General features: G+C 42.0%; 1 protein-coding gene across 4 annotated transcripts in view; it reads left to right on the top strand.

The window, feature by feature from the left end:
* Positions 1-16277, top strand: part of sntb2 (syntrophin, beta 2) — a 70213-nt gene that overhangs the window by 40291 nt on the left and 13645 nt on the right. For 2 of the 4 annotated variants that reach the window (XM_060837890.1, XM_060837888.1), the window contains exon 6: positions 13931-14124. In XM_060837890.1, coding sequence (XP_060693873.1) covers positions 13931-14124 — 194 coding nt within the window. Of the gene's footprint in view, positions 1-13930; positions 14125-16277 lie in introns of those variants that run through there. The other 2 variants (XM_060837889.1, XM_060837891.1) reach the window with 2 other exon arrangements.

Below are 16277 nucleotides of genomic sequence, written 5' to 3'. Positions count from 1 at the left end.
AAGTTGTGTCCCCTCGTGTTTGCAATCCCCATACTTGGAAAAAGGCTCTCCCTGTCCACCCTATCTAACCCTCTGATTATCTTGAATGTCTCTATTGTCACCTCTCAACCTTCTTCTCTCTAACGAGAACAGCCTCAAGGCCCTCAGCCTTTCCTCGTAAGACACTCCTTCCATACCAGGCAATATCCTAGTAAATCTCCTCTGCACCCTTTCCAAAGCTTCCACATCCCTCTTATAATGTGGTGACTAGAACTGTACACAATACTCTAAGTGTGGCCGTACCAGAGCTTTGTACAGCTGCAGCATAACCACCTGGTTCCGAAACTCAATCCCTGTATTAATAAAGACCAAAACAATGTATGCCTTCTTAACAACCCTGTCAATCTGAGTGGCAACTTTCAGGGAACTGTGTACATGGACACTGAGGTCTCTCTGCTCACCTGCACTCCCAAGAATCCTATCATTAGCCCAGTACTTTGGCCGGAGTAATCGGAATGCAAAGTGAATCACCTCACATTTGTCCACATTAAACTCCATTTGCCACCTCTCAGCCCAGCTCTGCATCCTATCTATGTCTCTCTGCAACCTACTACATCCTTCGTCACTATCCACAACTCCATCGACCTTGATGTCGTCCGCAAATTTACTAACCCACCCTTCTAAGCCCTCATCCAGATCCTTTTTGAAAATGACGAACAGCAGTGGACCCAACACCGACCCTTGCTGTACGCCGCTAGTAACTGGACACCAAGATGAACATGTTCCATCAACTACAACCCTGTTTTCTTTCATCAAGCCAATTACTGATCCAAACTGCTATGTCTCCCACAATCCCATTCCTCCGCATTTTGTACAATAGCCTACTGTGGGGAACCTTATTGAACACCTTGCTGAAATCCAATTACACCTTATCAACCGGTTTACTCTCATCTACCTGTTTGGTCACTTTGTCACGACCTACCGTGCTGACTGTCCCTGATCAGATTTTTCTTTTCTAGATGGTTATAAATCCTATCTCTTATAATCTTTTCCAATACTTTACCAACAACTGAAGTGAGACTCACTGGCCTGTAATTACCAGGGTTGTCTCTACTACCCTTTTTGAACAAGGGATCTACATTTGCTATCCTCCAGTCCTCAGGCACTATTCCTGTAGACAATGATGATTTGAAGATCAATGCCAAAGGCTCGGCAATCTCTTCCCTTGCTTCCCAGAGGATCCTAGGATAGATCCCATCCGGCCCAGGGGACTTATCTATTTTCACGCACTACAGTATTTCTAATACCTCTTCCTTGTGAACCTCAATCTCTTCTTGCTTAGATGCAAGTATCTCTGTATCCTCCTCGCTAACATTTTCATTTTTTATAGTGAACACTGTCGGAAAATATTTACGAGGATGTTACCTGGTATGGAAGGTGCTAGCTATGAAGAGAGGTTGAGTAGGTTAGGGTTGTTTTCATTAGAAAAAAGGAGATTGAGGGGGGAACCTGATTGAGGTTTACAAAATCATGAAGATATAGACAGGGTGGATAGAGAGAAGCTTTTTCCCAGGGTGGAGGATTCAATAACAAGAGGTCACGCTTTGAAGGTGAGAGGTGAAAAGTTTAAGGGGGAATACACGTGACAAGTACTTCACACAGAGGGTGGTGGGTGTCTGGAACGCATTGCCAGCAGAGGTGGTAGAGGCAGGCACGATAGATCCATTTAAGACGCATCTGGACAGATGCGCAATTAGGTGGGGAGCAGAGGGATACAGAAGTGTAGGAGTTGGGCGACAGGTTTAACCAGTAGATTTGGATGGGCTCAGGCTTGAAGGGCCGAATGGCCTATTCCTGGGCTGTAAATTTTCTTTGTTCTGTACTCTTTTAGATCCTTTGACAAGCAGGAATAGTTTCTCACTGTCCACACCCCTTCAGAGTTTGCATATCTCTGACACTTACTCCTCGACCAAAGGAGCAAGTTCTACTTCTGTCAATCTTCATCATTGACATTCCTCATTCTTTGTGAATCTTCCCTATTTTCTCAAATGCTTTCACATCCATTTTAATGTGTAGTGCCCACACCGGGGCACAACCTCCAGCTGAAATTGAATTAGTTTCTTACGTTATTCAACATAACCATCTTGTCCTTTTACTTTATATCCTAACGTAAAGCATTAAGTGCTTTGTCAACCTGTTCTGTCATCTGTAATCACTTCTGCACATAAAACTCGTGTCCCTCTGCTCTGTGCCCTTTATGTTCCCTATCATCAAAATTAAGTATATTGAATTTCTTCTGCTGCCTATCTGCCCATTCCACCAACTTGTCTATGACATTTTAGAAATTCTGCGCACTCTGGTTCAGTTTCCAAGCAATAAGTTTTGTATTACGTGCAAACCTTGAAAATATATCCTGTTTCTCAAGGTTTGAGAATTAATATGTCAGAAAAAGGAAGGGTCTCATGTTCGGCACGGACTGGTTGGACTGAAGGGTCCATTTCCGTGCTGTATGACTCTGACGATAGATCCAGGACAGATATGGAAACATAAAAGATACAAGTAGGTGTAGGCCGTTCAAGCTCTTGAACCTGCTGTGCCGGTCAACATGACCATGGATGACAATAATGTCACGGGGTAAATTTCTCTACTAATTTAAATCTGACCAAGATGTTCACCTCATGCCGTAATCTGTTAAATTTCAAGAGGCAAAGAACTATCCCAGTTGTAACTATTTAAATTAAAAATTAACAATTTTATTCTTTAAGTCCCACAAAGAACATTAAAACAACAGCTATTTACTACTCCTTTCTCTTAAACCTATCTCTTACCTCCAGTTCTACAATACTGCTCTGATAATTTCCTCCTTAAATTTATGGCAAAAATCAATTCAAACCCAGTTATTATCATCAGATGTAGGACATTCGCTGTAGATTCCCCTAGGTTGACTTCAGTGTTCTGCTGCACAAATTTCTTAAAGACAGTTACCTTTTAGAGAGCTATTTGGCTAGCTGTCTGTTTATTGGTGCTCTTTGCAGTTCTCTCCTAACTGTTCAAAATGTCCACTTTTATACTGCAGAACATCAGATAATTTCATTGGTTTGATGTCACCCCAATTAGTAAAATTCAAATTCAATTGGATTTTGGATCTGAGCCATAATTTAAACTGGCCGAATTTGAATTTGTTTTTGTTCCATGGCAATTCAAACAAATGTTACATTTTTAAACTGTTCAACACACTGTGCTTTCAGTCAATCCTTGCTAGCTTCTTCTCTCTTCCTTAAAGGTACAGTACACACCTACACCTTCATAACACCTCTCCTTAAGAAAAAATGAACCATCATAATGAAAAGATGGCTTGAGATTTTTTCGATTTCTTAACCACATTACCATGATATATGACTTTAATCTAAGTTTATATTAACTTCTTCCAACATACATATAACATTGAATAGATACCAATCTCACCAATACCATATCCGTTAAATCTGTGATAGCACATCTGCGATTACATTCTTATGACCCGCAACATGTACGATTTGTAAATTAAAAGTCGGTAACTTAAGACTCCAAGCTTTGTAAGAATGTAAGAGGGTTGTGATCCATATACACAATCCTCTGACACAGTTCATGAATTACATGTGAAAATGTTGTAAGGCCAATACCAAACTCAATAGTTCTTTTTCGATTGTGGAGTATTTCCTCTAGTAGATGTTGAGTTTCTTTGGAAAGTAACCAACTGGCAGTTCGATTCCATCATGATTTTCCTGTAGGAGTACAGCTCCAACTCCGATGTCACTAGCATCAATGGCAACCTTCCATGACCGATTGTTAAGTCCCAAGAACGTCACCTCTGCTTTTGCAAATTCAGTTTTGTTTAAGTTTATTACAGTTTTGCTTCTCGTTGTTCAGAGTTCTGCCAGCTGTATCATCTGATCTTTCCAGGGCTTACTAAAGATCACTACATCGTCAATAGACTGTACAGTTTGTTAGCCCAGCCACAACTCTTCATGAGTCTTTGGAATGTGGTGAGTGCTTTCTTCATTCCATAGGGCATTACTTTGAATTGATATAGCCCATTTGGGGTTACAAATGCAGAACTTTCTTTTGCTGTCTCTGATAAAGGTACCTGTCAGTAACCACGCAGTAAGTCCAATTTGGTGATGTAACTGGCTTGTCCAACTTTCCCTATGCAGTCTTTCAATTTAGGTATTGGATATGAATCTGATTTTGTAATGTTGTTGACCTTCTAATAATCCACACAAAATCAACGAGTCCCGTCTGGTGTGGGAACTAAGACGATCGGCGAACTCCACTTACTCCGGTTTGGTTGGATAATATCCTTGTCGAGCAAGGCCTCCACCTCCTCCTGGATCTGTCTGGATTTGAAAAGATTAAACCGATAGGGGTGCTATTTAATCAGAATAGCATTCCCTATATCTACCTCATATACAATAGCATTAATCCTCCCCATCTGATTCCTACACATGTCCTCATACTACAATAGCAAACCTTTCAAATGTGTTCTTTGCTCCTGAGAAAGATAGCATACTAACCTGTTCCACTCCTCAAGAACTTCTTCATTTTTAACATATTTTTGAGGTATGTCAAAATCCATAACATCTGGGTTTGATTTCTCACTCTGCCGGGCAGCAGCTAAGGCCTGTTTCTCCAGTTCTTCCTCTCTTCTAGTCCTCTGGAGGGGAGCTACACAATCGATTATAACCTGCACGAAAGATGCTTCAAATGCAGGAATTGGCAACAAAGATGCTGGTTTTATTACCACCTGTGACTTACCTACCACTTGGCATGTATGACATGTACAGCAAAAGCTAACCACATTCCGGGCCAATAAAACTATCAGCCTGAATCTTTTGTACACCTAGGTGACCTCCTACATGTGTTACCCGTAACTCTATCTGTCTGTATGCTACCAGCAAGACCATCTGGTTCACTTCGGCCTATTTCTCCTCTGCACTAACCTGTCGTGGTCTCCATCTTTCAGATAATAACTCTCCGGAGTATCCTCTGCCTCCTTTTTGGAGTATGCGTCCTGACATAGATATCTTTTATCGTCTTGTCTTTGCTGTTGCCAGTCCCTTAGGCTTTCAGGACTAAACACTTCTGTCTGACTGTCTGCCTGTTCAGGTTTTTCCTACACATGACATCAAACAGGGTGTCTGCTAACTGAACATCAACTCCTTCATCTTTCTCTTTAGTTTTTGCTTCGTGCTGTACCTTATGATAGTGGGATCTTATTATACAGTCTGGGAAAATACCCAGATATTTTTCTTCTAACTCCTCAGTTTCTTGGTCTTCCTTGAGCTTCTCCGCAACAAAGGGTGTTACTCCCACCTTGGACCCTGCTAAATCATTCCCAAGAACAAACTGAATTCCTGGAACTGACACTCTGTCAATCACTCCCACTGTTACTTGCCCAGTCTTGAGTTAGCACTCATGTATGTGGGAATGTCACATTTCTGTCCATCTATCCCACAAATTACCACACTCTCGGGTAATAGATCAGAAAGATTGCAAATTCGCTCATCTCCTACTATTAGAGACTGATTAGATCCTATATCTCTCCAAATTATAACTACTTGCCCTTTTCCCCCTATTCTTTGAGTAAAATATACCCACAGAGGCAAATTCTTTATGGAGATCAGGCACTAACTGTATACCCTGCCCCTGCCGAGGCTGTGCACTGCCCTGCAGTTCCTCAGCTACTCTTGGGTTTCCTTTACTGCTTTCACTCACGTCATTGGCTGAGCTTCTTTTACCACATCCTTTCCCACAGTGCCTTTCTTTAACAACCAGCCCTGTGACTTTGTGTCCCACTTTACCACAATGGAAACACCTGAGACCTTTCACCTACTTTTCACCCTCTTAGGCTTCTTTTTTAACCTGGGATAACTCTTACCACATTGTTCTCTAATCTTTGTTTTGTAGTCTAGGATCTCCCCTTCTCCCAACTTCTATCCCTCACAGGATGAAATTCTGACAGGAAGCTTGTCTTACGCACCAACATGTACTCATCTGCTAATTCTGCTGCCCTTCTCACTTTCTGAACTTTCTGTTCCTCCACATGAATTCTTATCATCTGTGGAAGTGAGTTTTTAAACTCTTCCAGCAGAATAATCTCTCTTAGAGCCTCAACATCTTACCTATTTTTAAGGCCCACACCCTTCTATCAAAATGACTATGTTTAAGTTTTTCGAACTCAACATATATCTGATCTGGTTCCTCCTTTATGTTTCTGAACCACTGTCTATACGCTTCTGGTAACAATTCACAAGCATTTAAATAGCCTGTTTGACCTCTTCATAATCTCTTGACCCCTCATCTGACAGTGTGGCAAATACCTGATTAGTTCTGCCTACCAGTTTAGTCTGAACTAGCATTACCCATAAATCCTCGGACCACTCCATCTGCCTAGCCAATTTTTCAAATGAAATAAAGAAGGCTTCAACATCTTTCTCATCAAAATGTGGCAGAGTTTTGACATATTTCTACATGTCATTACCTTCTCTTTGAATCTCCATTGTGTAAACTTGATTTTGCTGACTAAGTCACAACTTGTCAAGTTCAAATTCTCTCTCTTTGCTCAGCTAAGAATCTTCTCTCTCTCCACCCCCTCTTTCTGTTTCTCTCTGCTTCTCCTTCCCCTCTCTCTTTGTTTGTTTTCTAACACAATTTTCCTCAACTGTAATTTTAAGTTTTCTAACTCTGTTGCACTTGTCTGTTTCTCTGACACACCTAAGTGTTTGAGAAATACCCTTAAAATATCAGCTTTACTTCTGTCCTTGGTTAAACCCAAGTCTAACCTCTGTGGTAATTCTAGGGGTATGGTCTTTTCTTTCTGAATTTTCTTGGCAAATTTGGGAATCATCTTCAAACGCCAGAACTTCTTGAGCCATTTTAAGAGCCAAATCTCTCTCTTTTAATTTAATAACCACAAGTAACGGAAATTACACAAATTGTCTCACCTATATGAATAGGAAGAGTTTGGAGGGATATGGGCCGGGTGCTGGCAGGTGGGACTAGATTGGGTTGGGATATCTGGTTGGCATGGACGGGTTGGACCGAACGGTCTGTTTCCATGCTGTACACCTCTATGACTCTGAGTCTACATTTTATTTAGAGATCTAGGACACGAACCGGCCAATGTTTAGATTAGAGTGGTGCTGGAAAAGCACAGCAGATCACGCAGCATCCGATTAACCGGCCAGTGTTTAAATCCACTGGGCTTTTCTTGTACCCCAGATCTATTCAAATCTGTCCAGATCTCAGACTGGATCTGTCTAAATCTGTTCAAATCCTGGACGAGAGTCCCCAAACTGTTGAAATCCTGGGCAAGAGCCTCCAAACTGTTACAACATGGCCCCCCCCCCCCCCCCCCCCCCGGAATTTAAACCAGGCACACAGAAAAGCTCACCTCGCATCAATAATCTGTTCTATTTCAAGAGGCAAAGAACCATCCCAGATGTCACTATTGTTAACTTTTCATTTGAATTTTATTCTTTAACCCCCACAGAGAACATTAAAACAACAGCTTTTTACAATTCCTTTCTCTTAAACTTATCTTTTACCTCCCCCTCTACAATACTGGTCCAATAAATTTCCTCTTAAATTTACAGCAGACATCAGTTCAAACCCGGTTATCATCTTCGGATGTTGAACATTCTCTGTCGGTACCTCTAGTTTGACTTCTGTGTTCTGCTAGGAGAAAGTGAGGTCTGCAGATGTTGGAGATCAGAGCTGAAAATGTGTTGCTGGAAAAGCGCAGCAGGTCAGGCAGCATCCAAGGAACAGGAAATTCGACGTTTCGGGCATAAGCCCTTCATCAGTATTCCTGTTCCTTGGATGCTGCCTAACCAGCTGTGCTTTTCCAGCAACACATTTTCAATTCTGTGTTCTGCTACACGGATTTCTTATTGATACCTTTGAGAGAGCTATTCGGCTAGCTGTCTGTTTGTTGGTGCTCTTTGCTGTTCTCCCCCTAACTGTTGAAGTTGTCTAGTTTTATACCTGAAAACAGCAGATCATTTAATTGGTTTGATGTCATACCAAACAGTAAAATTCAATTTCAATTGGATTTTGGTAACTGGGACATTATTAAACTGGCCGAATTTGAATTTGTTTTTGTTCCGTGGCACTGCAATTCCAACAACTTGTTTCAACCAAATGTTACATTTTTTAAATTGTTCAGCACATTCTGTGCTTTCGGTCAGTCCTTGCTAGCTTCCCCTGTCTCTTAAAGGTACAGTACACACCTACGCCTTCATAACAATGGCCATCAAGCTAAATACCCACATCCCACCTTCATCCCCATTTTCCTTGATCCTTTTAGCAAGAAGTGGCTACATCTTCCTCCTTGAAAATGCATAATGTTTTGGCCTCAAACACTTTCTGTGGTAGAGAATTCCACAGGCTTGCCACTCTCTGGGTGAAGAAATTTCCCCTTTTCTCAGTCCTAAATAGTCTACCTTTTATCCTTAAGCTATGACCCCGATTCTGGACTTGTTCACAATCAGGAATATCCTCCTCCATCTAACCTGTCTGTCCTGTTAGAATTTTATAGATTCTGAGATCCCCCCTCAGTCTTCGAAGTTCCAGTGGGTATAATCCGAATTGATTCAATCTCTCCTTTAGATCCTGTTAGTCCTGCATGCGCAGGAATCAATTTGGTATATCTTTGCTGCACTCCCTCCAAAGCCAGAATATCCTTAGTCAGATAAGGAGCCCAAACCTGCGCACAGTATTTCAGATGTGGCCTCACTAATGCTCAGTTTAATAGCAGAAAGACATCCTGGTTCCAGAATTCTAATCCTCTCACGTTTTGCTGCCTTTACTACCAGCTGCACCTGCACATTTACTTGCATTGACTCATGCACAAGGGCACCCAGGTCTCTTGAAACATTTCTCTTCTCAATTTACAGCTGTTTAAATAATGTCTGCCTTTCTAGTTTGGCACCCAAATTAGATAACCTCACATTTATCCACATTGTACTGCATTTGTGCACTCACTGAGCCTACTCAAATCACTCTGCAATATCTCTGCATCCTCCTCACAGCTCACCCTCCCACCCAACTTTGTGTCATCTGCAGATTTTGAGGGATTACACTTAGTTTCCTCATCTAAATCATTAACTTATATTGTGAATAGCTGTCTCCTAATCATTTTCTATTCATTTCAATGCAGTACCCTCAATCCCAAACACTTTAACTTTATATACTATTATGTAGGACTTTGTCAAGCTTTCAGAAAATCCAAAAAGCCATGTACACTGGTTTCCCCTGATCGACTCAACTTGCTAAATCCTTGAAGAATTCTGTTAGATTTGTCAAGTGCGATTCTCCCTTTTGTAAATCCATACTGTGTGTGATTCCACAAGTGTGCTGCTATAAAGTCCTTGGTAATGGACTCTAGCATTTTCTCCACTGTCAATGGTCAGACTCATTGGTCTGTAATTCCATGCTCCTCTTTTTAAATTTGGGTAATTTAAGTTATTTGGATAAGCTAATACCAGGCATCACAAATAATCAGAAACTTGTTCTGACCTGTGTGCTTTATCTGTCTGTTATCAACTGTTCCTCACGCTGTGTATTACTACTTTATAAACCATATAAACTGTCATGAAAATGTCAAGCATTTTCAGTTTACAATTTACAAAATTACATAATTGTTTTAAAATATTAAATGTCATGGTAAACAAATGCACCACAGGAGGCATGCCTTCATCTTATGTAACCATGACGGCAGCTGACAATGAGGCCTGGCTTTTGTCCTGGTGTGGGACTTGCCATTAGCGTGAGCTCTCAAAGTCCTCACTGTAGACGACAAACTAGGCAAACTCATTGCCATGCTACTAGCACTGATCGTAACATGCTAGTCTTCAGCTAATTCAAATCATTTCACGTGATATCAAGAAATGGCTGAAGACCTGGATACTGCAAATACTTTGGGCTCTGACAATTTTTCAGCTTTAGTACTGAAGACATGCTTCAGAACTAGCCTTGCCACTAGCCAGCCTGTTCTAGTAGAGCTACAAAATTGCCAGAGATATCTGGTCCACAGAAAGAACAGATTCCACTCCTTACTGCCCCATCAGTTCACTCTTTATTATTAGTAACGTGATGGAAGGAGTCATTCCTGTTTTGAAAACATTGTCAGTGACCTGCTATTTGCCACTTAGTTTGACTTCTGCCAGGACCACTTTCTCCTGACCTCATTACAGCTGTGGCCAGCCATGGACAAAAAGCTGTATTCCTGAGGTGATGTGAGAATAACTCCCCTTGACATCATGGCAGCATTTAACCCCATGGGGCATCAAGGAACCATAACAAAACTGAGGCCATTTTGAATTGAGGTGAAAGCTCTCCCCTGGATGAAGTTGTTCCTGATACAAAGGAAGATGGTCATGACTGTTTGAGGTTATTCATCTCAGCTTCAAGACATCTCTGCAGGAATTCTTCAGGATCTTGGCTGAACCATTTTCAGCTGCTTCATCAATTACTTTCCCTTCATAAGACCAACAGTAGTGAATTCACAATGTACAGCATCATCCTCAACTCCTCAGATACGAAAGCAGCTTAGGTCCAAATGCAGAAAGACCTGGACAATATTCAAGCTCAGGCTGATCTTTAAATAGCAAGTAATATTCACATCACACAAGACCAGGTAATGAACAACTCCAATAAGAGAGAATCTAACCCTTACTCCTTTATATTCGGAGACATTTCCATTGCTGAATTCTCTGCTAATAACCTCTTGGGAGTTACTGTTAACCGCAAACTGAATTGGAACAGCCATATATACACAGTCACTACAAGAGCAGGTCAGAGGCTAAGGATTCTGCAGTGAGTAACTTGCCTCCTATCTCTCTATTATCTGTCCAAGGCACAAGTCAAATATGTTGAACAACCTCCCAACCCACTTGCCTGGATGATGCAGCTCCAACAACACTCTAAGCTCAACACCATACAGGGCAAAGCAACCCACTTGATTGGCATCCCATATAACACCATCAACATTCATCCCCACTGACTCATGGTGACAACAGTACGTACCGTCAACAAAATGCACTGCAGCAAACCATGTTACTTCTGCCATCTAGAAGGACAAGGGCAGCAGATAGATTGGAGCATAACCACCTGCAAATTCCCATCCAAGCCACACATTGTTCTGACTTGGAATTACATTGCAGTTCCTTCACTTGTCACTGGGTTAAAGTCCTAGATTTTTCTAACCGCACTAGATGTGGATGGGATTTATTCTAGGATTCTCTGGTAAGCCAGGAGATTGCCGAGCCTTTCGCATTGATCTTTATGTCATCATTGTTCTACAGGAATAGCACCAGAAGACTGGAGGATAGCAAATGTGGTTCTCTTGTTCAAGAAGGGGAGTAGAGACGACCTTGGAAATTATGGACCTGTGAGCCTGGTTTTGGTTGTGGGTAAAGTGTTGAAAAGATTATAAGAGGATTTATAATCATCTAGAAAGGAATAAGTTGATTAGGGATATTCAGCACAGTTTTGTGAAGGGTAGGTCGTGCCTCACACACCTTATTGAGTTCTTTGAGAATGTGACCAAACAGGTGGATATGATGTATATGGATTTCAGTAAGGTGTTTCATAAGGTTCCTCACAATAGGCTATTGCACAAGATACGGAGGCATTGGATTGAGGATGATTTAGTGGTTTGGACCGGAAATTAGCCAGCTGAAAGAAGACAGATGGTGGTGGTTGATGGGGGAATGTTCACCGTGAAGTTGAGTTATTAGTGGCATACCGCAAGAGTCTGTTTTGTGTCCTCTGCTGTTTGTCATTTTTATAAACAACTTGGATCGAGAGTGTAGAAGGATAGATTAGTAAATTTGCAGATGACACTAAGGTCAGTGGAGTTGTGGATAGTGCTGAAGGATGTTGTAGGTTACAGAGAGACATAGATAAACTGCAGAGCTGGGCTGACACATGGCAAATGGAGTTCAATGCAGAAAGGTGTGAGGTTATTCACTTTGGAAGGAGTAACAGGAATGCAGAGTACTGGGCGAATGGTCAGATTCTTGGTCGTGTAGATGAGCAGAGAGATGTTGGTGTCCATATACATAGATCCCTGAAAGTTGCTACCCAGCTTGATAGGGCTGTTAAGAAGGTGTACAGTGTGTTAACTTTTATTATTAGAGGGATTGAGTTTTGGAACCATGAAGTACAAGACTCTGGTGCGGCTGCACTTGGAGTATTGTGTGCAGTTCTGGTCACTGCATTATGAGAAGGGTGTAGAAGCTTGGAAAAGGGTTCATAGGAGATTTACTAGGATGTTGCCTGGTATGGAGGGAAAGTCTTGCAAGGAAAAGTTGAGGGACTTGACGCTGTTTTCATTAGAAAGAAGGAGGTTGAGAGGTGACTTAATTGAGATATATCCGATAATCAGGGTAAGGTCGGGTAGACAGTGAGAGCCTTTTTCCTAGGATAGTGATGGCTAGCATGAGGGGGGACATAGCTTAAAATTGAGGGGTGATAGATATAGAACAAGTGTCAGAAGCAGTTTCTTTTCTCAGAGTAGTAGGGGCGTGAAACGCACTGCCAGCAACAGCTGTAGATTTGTCAACTTTATGGACATTTAAATGGTCATTGGATAGGCATATGGACGACAACGGTATAGTGTAGGGTCAATGGGCTTCTGATTGGTTTCACAGGATGGTGCAACATTGAGGGGCGAAGGGCCTGTACTGCATTGTAATGTTCTACATTCTGTATGAATATAGGAGGTACGGTTAGTAAATTTACAGATGATGCCAAAATTGGTGGTGTTGTGCACAGTGAAGAAGATTATATCAGGATACAATAGGACTTTGATCAGACGGGCCAGTGGGTTGAGGAATGGCAGATGGAGTTAAATTACAATAAATGTGAGGTGTTGCATTTCGTTAAGACAAACCCGGGCAACACTTAAACAGTTAATGTTTGGGTCTTGGGGATTATTGCCGAATGAAGAGACTTTGGGATGAAGGTAGATAGGATAGTGAAGAAGGCATTTGGTGTTCTTGCCCTCATTGGTCATAACATTGAGCATAGGGGTTGGGAGGTTATGTTGCAGCTGTACAGGATACTTTTGAGATCACTTTTGGAATAGTGCTCAGTTCTGGTTGCTCTTCTGTAGGAAGGATGTTGTTAAACTTGAGAGTGTGCAGAAAAGATTTACAAGGATATTGCTGGGACTGGAAGGTTTGAGTTATAGGGAGAGGCTGAATAAGCTGGCACTTTTCTGGAGCGTTAGAGACTGAGGAGTGACCTTATAGAGGTTTATAAAATTATGAAGGGCAAGGATAGGGTAAATCGAAGTTTATCCCTGGGGTGGGGGAGTCCAGAACGAGAATGCATATGTTTAGGGTGAGAGGGGAAAGATATAAAAGGGAGTTAACGGTCAATTTTTTCACACAGAGGGTGGTACATGTATGGAATGAGCTGCCAGAGAAAGAACATTGGTACCATCGCAATGTTTAAAATGCCTCTGGATGAGTACATGAAGAGGAAGGATTCCAAGGGATATGGGCCAAATGTTCACAAATGGGACTAGGTCAGATTAGAATGCCTGGTTGACCTGAGCAAGTTGGACCATACTAGAGAGTTTTGAGAAGATTTGTCGTTCAGGTTGAGGTTCTGGATGTAGATCTGCTTGCTGAGCTGGAAGGTTCAGCAAGGTTGGATCATGCTGTATGACTATATAACTCTATTTGAATAGCTGTTCATGTAAGATAATTCCATCCCTTTGTTTTTTTGGTAACTAACTTAAGTTTTACCATCCAGTAAGTTTAATAATTTAGGAGTCAATGTAATTATCCCTGTTTAGCTATTGAATCCACGCAGTCCACCCCAGGAACTGATCAAGATGTCTGATCATTGGCACTGTCAAAAACAAGATCTGCAGTGATCATTTTATATATTTTTTAAGCAGGGTGTACTTGGAATGGACAGGACGTAAAACTGGTCATTCATTATGAAAGTGGTTTTGTGATGTCCCACAACAACTCGGCTGGAGGCTCATCCAGCCCCCTTTTCCAGTATCCATTTGAAAGATTGAAAATGTCGGCTGATGATGGGATCAGGATGCTTTATTTGGACTTTGGGGGGCCAGAAGGAGAGCTGGTGAGTATAGTTTTGTAAAATCTGATTTTTGACTTTAATTCCTCCATATGAGACCGGCGGTTCCATGTTTCATGCTTCGTGCTGCCCTCTCCCCTAGACTTTTTCCAAGTAATTTGAAAGCTAAAATAACTGTTGATCTTTCAAAGGCAGAGATGAAATAAATAAGAAAATTGCAGAGAAATTGAATTGATTTGTATATGCTTTGCCAGCAAGACGCACATTTTCACACAAGTTAATATTGGGGCTAAAAAGAGTCAGGAAAGTGCCAGGTAATGACAGTCTCATGAAGAGACGGTCACTTCTTCACATTCAATGGCATTGCCATCATTGAATACGCCTATCAACATGCTTTGCCACTGAACTGGGACAGCCCTGTGAATATTGTCACTGTGAAGAGCAGGGCAGGAACTGGGAAGTCTGTGGTGAGTAACTCACTTTGTGTGTCTCCAGTGTCTGTCATCCATTTATAAGGCGCAAGAAGCTCCATGCCGTCCAGGATAAAATCTGTTTGTTTGGCATCCCATTCCACCATCTTCCACAGTCATTGTTTCTGACGTAGACATTCAATGCAGCAATATACACCATCTGTAAGATGCACTGCAGCAACCCATCAAGGTTCATTCACAGCACCTTCCAAAAGTTCTTTGAGAACATGACCAAACAAGTAGATGAGAGAAATCCATATGTGGTGTATATGGATTTCAGCAAGGCGTTCGATAAGGTTTGCCACAGTAGGATATTGTACAAAATACAGACGAATGGGATTGTGGGAGGTATAGCAGTTTGGATCAGTAATTGGCTTGCTGAAAGAAGACAGAGGGTGGTGGTTGATGGGAAATGTTCATCCTGGAGTCCAGTTACCAGTGGTGTACCACAAGAGTCGGTGTTGGGTCCACTGCTGTTCGTCATTTTTATAAACGACCTGGATGAGGGCGTAGAAGGGTGGGTTAATAAATTTGCAGATGACACTAAGGTCGGTGGAGTTGTGGATAGTGATGAAGGATGTTGTAGGTTACAGAGAGATGTAGATAAGCTGCAGAGCTGGGCTGAGAAGTGGCAAATGGAGTTTAATGCGGACAAGTGTGAGGTGATTCACTTTGGCCGGAGTAACCGGAATGCCAAGTACTGGGCTAATGGTAAGATTCTTGGTAGTGCAAATGTGCAGAGAGATCTCGGTGTCCATGTATACAGATCCTTGAAAGTTGCCACCTAGATTGACAGGGTTGTTAAGACGGCATACAGTGTTTTAGCTTTTATTAATAGAGAGATTGAGTTCTGGAACATGAGGTTATGCTCTGGTGCAGCCACACTTGGAGTATTGTGTACAGTTCTGGCCACTGCATTATAAGAAGGATGTGGAAGCTTTGGAAAGGGTGCAGAGGAGATTTACTAGGATGTTGCCTGATATAAAGGGAATGTCTTATGAGGAAAGGCTGAGGGACTGGAGGCTGTTTTCGTTAGAGAGAAGAAGGTTGAGAGGTGACTTAATAGAGACATAAGATAATCAGAGGATTAGGTGGGGTGAACAGGGAGAGCCTTTTTCCAAGTATGGTGACGGCGAGCACGGGGGGGCATAGCTTTAAATTGAGGGGTGATAGGTGTCAGAGGTAGTCTCTTTACTCAGAGTAATAAGGGTATGGAATGCTTTGCCTGCAACGGTAGTAGATTCACCACCTTTAAGTACATTTAAGTTGTCATTGGACAAGCATATAGAGACAATCGACAATAGGTGCAGGAGTAGGCCATTCTGCCCTTCGAGCCTGCACCACCGTTCAACATGATCATGGCTGATCATCCTTAATCAGTATCCTGTCCCTGCCTTATCTCCATAACCCTTGATTCCACTATCTTTGAGAGCTCTATCCAACTCTTTCTTAAATGAATCCAGAGACTGGGCCTCCACTGCCCTCTGGGGCAGAGCATTCCACACAGCCACCACTCTCTGGGTGAAGAAGTTTCTCCTCATCTCTGTCCTAAATGGTCTACCCCGTATTTTTAAGCTGTGTCCTCTGGTTCGGCACTCACCCATCAGCGGAAACATGTTTCCTGTCTCCAGACTGTCCAATCCTTTAATGATCTTATGTCTCAATCATATCCCCTCTCAGTCTTCTAAACTCAAGGGTATACAAGCCCAGTTGCTCCAGTCTTTCAGC

This window comes from Hemiscyllium ocellatum, chromosome 17 (assembly GCF_020745735.1).
Source record: "Hemiscyllium ocellatum isolate sHemOce1 chromosome 17, sHemOce1.pat.X.cur, whole genome shotgun sequence".
NCBI lineage: Eukaryota > Metazoa > Chordata > Chondrichthyes > Orectolobiformes > Hemiscylliidae > Hemiscyllium > Hemiscyllium ocellatum.
Note: the sequence above shows the minus strand (reverse complement) of the source record. Positions and strands in the feature narration are given on the sequence as shown.